Below are 3,694 nucleotides of genomic sequence, written 5' to 3'. Positions count from 1 at the left end.
ACAAAATAACATTGAATATAAAAATTAACTTAAAAGATATTTACAAATGACATTTTATATCCATTCATATTTTATAAAAATAAATTTATATATATTCAGTATCAATTTAATAATAAGATTTTAAAATAAATTACAATTCTATAAAACATTTAATAAAAATATAAATGATTAGCTTTTTAATCTGTTTTCACATCGTTCTTTCCGAATGAACACGTCAAATGATGAAAGTACGCAACTTGAAGAAACGGGAAAACTCAAACAGAAAATAAAATAAAAATAAAAATATCCATTCATATTTTATTTAAAAAAATTAAATTTCTAACCTTTTTGAGATTCAACTTGAACGATATGTTCAAAGCTTCCTGGAAATCGCCCAACCTCACTAATTGGCAATTATTTGGTCCACACACGCCACGTGTATGGATCAGAGCGTATCAACATCGTTCCGTAGTGAGAAAATAAAGAAAGAAAAATGGGATGATATGATTTACAAAAAGTTTCTTCTGTAGCTGCACTGATTTACAAACATCTCTAAAATAGGCTATTTAAGAAAAGAAAAAAGCAAAATGGCGTGTGTGAAACCAAATGAATCGTTGTGGAAAGATATCGTTACGGGCCACACAAATAATCATCCAATTTTAAAAATAAAAAAGAAATCATTGACCATTGACTGGCAGGCACTCTAAGAATGAATAAATAAAGCCCTCCATGCCCAAACATTATCTGCGATTCCCTTCCAATGGCCCTCTCTTTGCAGAAGCTGTGCGTGCTTTTCATTTCATTTTTTGTTGTCTTTTCCCCCAATACATGTCCAGCCTTTTCTCTTTCTGTGTCCTTCCCATGAATCTGATGCCCTCCTTCGCATCAAAGCGCCCTTCAATGACTCTCTTCGTGGGTAAATGGAACCGACTGTTGCACCTGGTTCGGCATATCCTGCGACAATCACACCAACCATGTTGTCTCTCTTGATTTAATCGGCCTTGACGGTGTCATATCTGAAAGCCTCTGCCGACTTCGTTTTCTCACATCTTTGAGTATAGAACTAGTTACAGGTACTACCACTCTTCCTCCCTGTTTGGGAAATCTCACTTATATGGAATCTTTACGTATATCTTATAATGACTTGAGTGGGATGATTCCAGCTTTCATTTGTTTGCTCACCCGGCTTACAGAACTTTATCTTAGTGACAATATGTTCAATGGAAGCATACCTTCCTGTTTGGGCAACCTTTCTTCTTTAAGAAGCCTCGGCCTTTATAAAAACCAACTCAGTGGAAGCATACCTTCCTGTTTGGGCAACCTTTCTTCTTTAACTTGGCTCGGCCTTTTTAAAAACCAACTCAGTGGAAGCATACCTTCCTGTTTGGGCAACCTTTCTTCTTTAGCTAACCTTGACCTTAGTAGAAACCAACTCAGTGGAAGCATACCTTCCTGTTTGGACAACCTATTTCTTTAGCTAACCTTGACCTTAGTAGAAACCAACTCAGTGGAAGCATACCTTCCTATTTGGGCAACCTTTCTTCTTTAGCTAACCTTGACCTTAGTAGAAACCAACTCAGTGGAAGCATACCTTCCTGTTTGGACAACCTATTTCTTTAGCTAACCTTGACCTTAGTAGAAACCAACTCAGTGGAAGCATACCTTCCTGTTTGGGCAACCTTTCTTCTTTAGCTAACCTTGACCTTAGTAGAAACCAACTCAGTGGAAGCATACCTTCCTGTTTGGACAACCTATTTCTTTAGCTAACCTTGACCTTAGTAGAAACCAACTCAGTGGAAGCATACCTTCCTGTTTGGGCAACCTTTCTTCTTTAGCTAACCTTGACCTTAGTAGCAACCAACTGAGTGGAACCGTTCCCCCCTCATTTGCTCGGCTTTCCTCCCTCGCTTATTTCTCTGCTCATGGCAATCATTTCAATGAAACCATCTTCCCATCGTCATTTCCAGCTTCCTTAAAAGCTCTGTCCCTGTCATTAAAACAGTCGATTCCAGAAACTTTCTTTAACAACCTTACAAACCTTTGGGGTTTGTATTTATCCGATTGCGTGCTAAATATTAGCAAAACCTGGATTCCACCCTTTCAGTTATCCGAGTTACAATTAGTGTCATGTATGATTGACGGTGAAGTTCCACCATGGCTTTCAACACAATTCTCGCTTAGATCGCTGAGATTAGTTAACACTTGTCTAGTGGGACAAATACACTCGTGGCTATGCGAAAACAGTCCTATGTTGAGCACTCTAAATCTTTTAGGAAATCATTTAGAAGGAAGTTTATTTTTGAATGCTTCAATATGCATGCACCTAGAAATTCTAGATGTGTCTAGAAATAAATTGAGTGGGCCCATCCCATCAATATGGTCTCCTAGTATGGCAACATTGACTCTCAGAGACAATTTGTTCAGTGGCAATATACCTGTGAGTTTGTCCAAATGTTCTTCCCTCATAATCTTAAATTTGGGAAATAATAGTTTGGAAGGAACCTTACCACATGAGTTCAGTCAGCTAAGTAAATTATATTCATTAGTTGTTCATAATAATAAGCTCAAAGGATCACTACCCTCTTCAATAGCAAATTGTTCAGAGCTACAAGTTCTTGATGTTGGGAACAATTTATTTGGAGGTGAAATACCAACATCACTTAAAAATCTTTCAATGCTAAGAGTATTGGTGATGAAGGGGAATAATTTTACAGGTAGCATTCCTCCAGAGCTTGGCCAATTAACGAACCTTCAGATTTTACTTCTTTCTTCCAATAATATCTCAAGTCCAATTCCACACACAATTGTATTGTTGCAAGCAATGATGATAGAAAGCCAAGATGGTTATCTATTGTCCAATCCTAATACTACAGAATTATATCATAATGGAATTGATATGACTTTGAAAGGCACGGATCAGCACTACACATATATTCTTTCTACTCTCACATGCATAGATCTCTCAAACAATAAACTGGAGGGAGAAATTCCTTTTAATTTTGGAAAATTGAAGGGGTTGAGGCTTCTAAACCTTTCAATGAACAACTTGAATGGGACCATTCCAAATAGTTTGGGAGAAATGAGTCAGTCGGAGCAACTGGACCTTTCAAGAAATCATTTTTCTGGACAAATTCCTGCAGAGCTGGAATCTCTAAGTTATTTGGGCTCACTGAATTTATCAAACAACAATCTTTCAGGAAGTATACCACAAGGATGACATATAACTGGTACATTTGGAGAATCCTCTTATTCAGGGAATCCAAATTTATGGGGCTGCCCCTTACCCAAAAATTGTTCTTGGCCACAATTTGTTGCCCCTCCTCCTCTAGTTTTAGTAAACAAAGGAAAGAAAATCATTGAATATCCATGGTATAAGATAGCAGTGGGACTATCATATGGAGCAGCTTTTGGAGGGATAATTTCATTGATTGTGTTAAAAATCAATTGGAGAAGGAAGTACTTCAATAAAATTGATACAATCTTGAAGTTTTTATTTCCATGGATGAAGAATTGGACACTATGAAGGGATGGATCTATAATTTATTGAAATGTTAGAGGTGAACTCTAGTGTTCCCTATTGTTTGAAGTATCTATCATAGGTCAAAATATTATAAAGCTAAAATGTAAAGGAGACTACAATAATCTTTTTCAAGACAAATTTTCATTGGCTCTTATATATGTAGATTGTTTATGTTATCTCAAAATTGAATAATTA

General features: G+C 36.6%; 1 protein-coding gene across 1 annotated transcript; it reads left to right on the top strand.

Moving 5' to 3' along the window:
• Positions 1-708: 708 nt before the first annotated feature.
• On the top strand, positions 709-3,465 carry LOC131857489 (receptor-like protein EIX2). The gene is made up of 2 exons (XM_059210141.1): positions 709-762; positions 1,691-3,465. The coding sequence occupies exons 1-2, from the start codon at positions 709-711 to the stop codon at positions 3,194-3,196; spliced, it is 1,560 nt and encodes a 519-aa protein (XP_059066124.1). The 3' UTR covers positions 3,197-3,465.
• The last annotated feature ends 229 nt before the right edge of the window (positions 3,466-3,694 follow it).

This window comes from Cryptomeria japonica, chromosome 1, assembly GCF_030272615.1.
Source record: "Cryptomeria japonica chromosome 1, Sugi_1.0, whole genome shotgun sequence".
NCBI classification, from domain to species: domain Eukaryota; kingdom Viridiplantae; phylum Streptophyta; class Pinopsida; order Cupressales; family Cupressaceae; genus Cryptomeria; species Cryptomeria japonica.
Note: the sequence above shows the minus strand (reverse complement) of the source record. Positions and strands in the feature narration are given on the sequence as shown.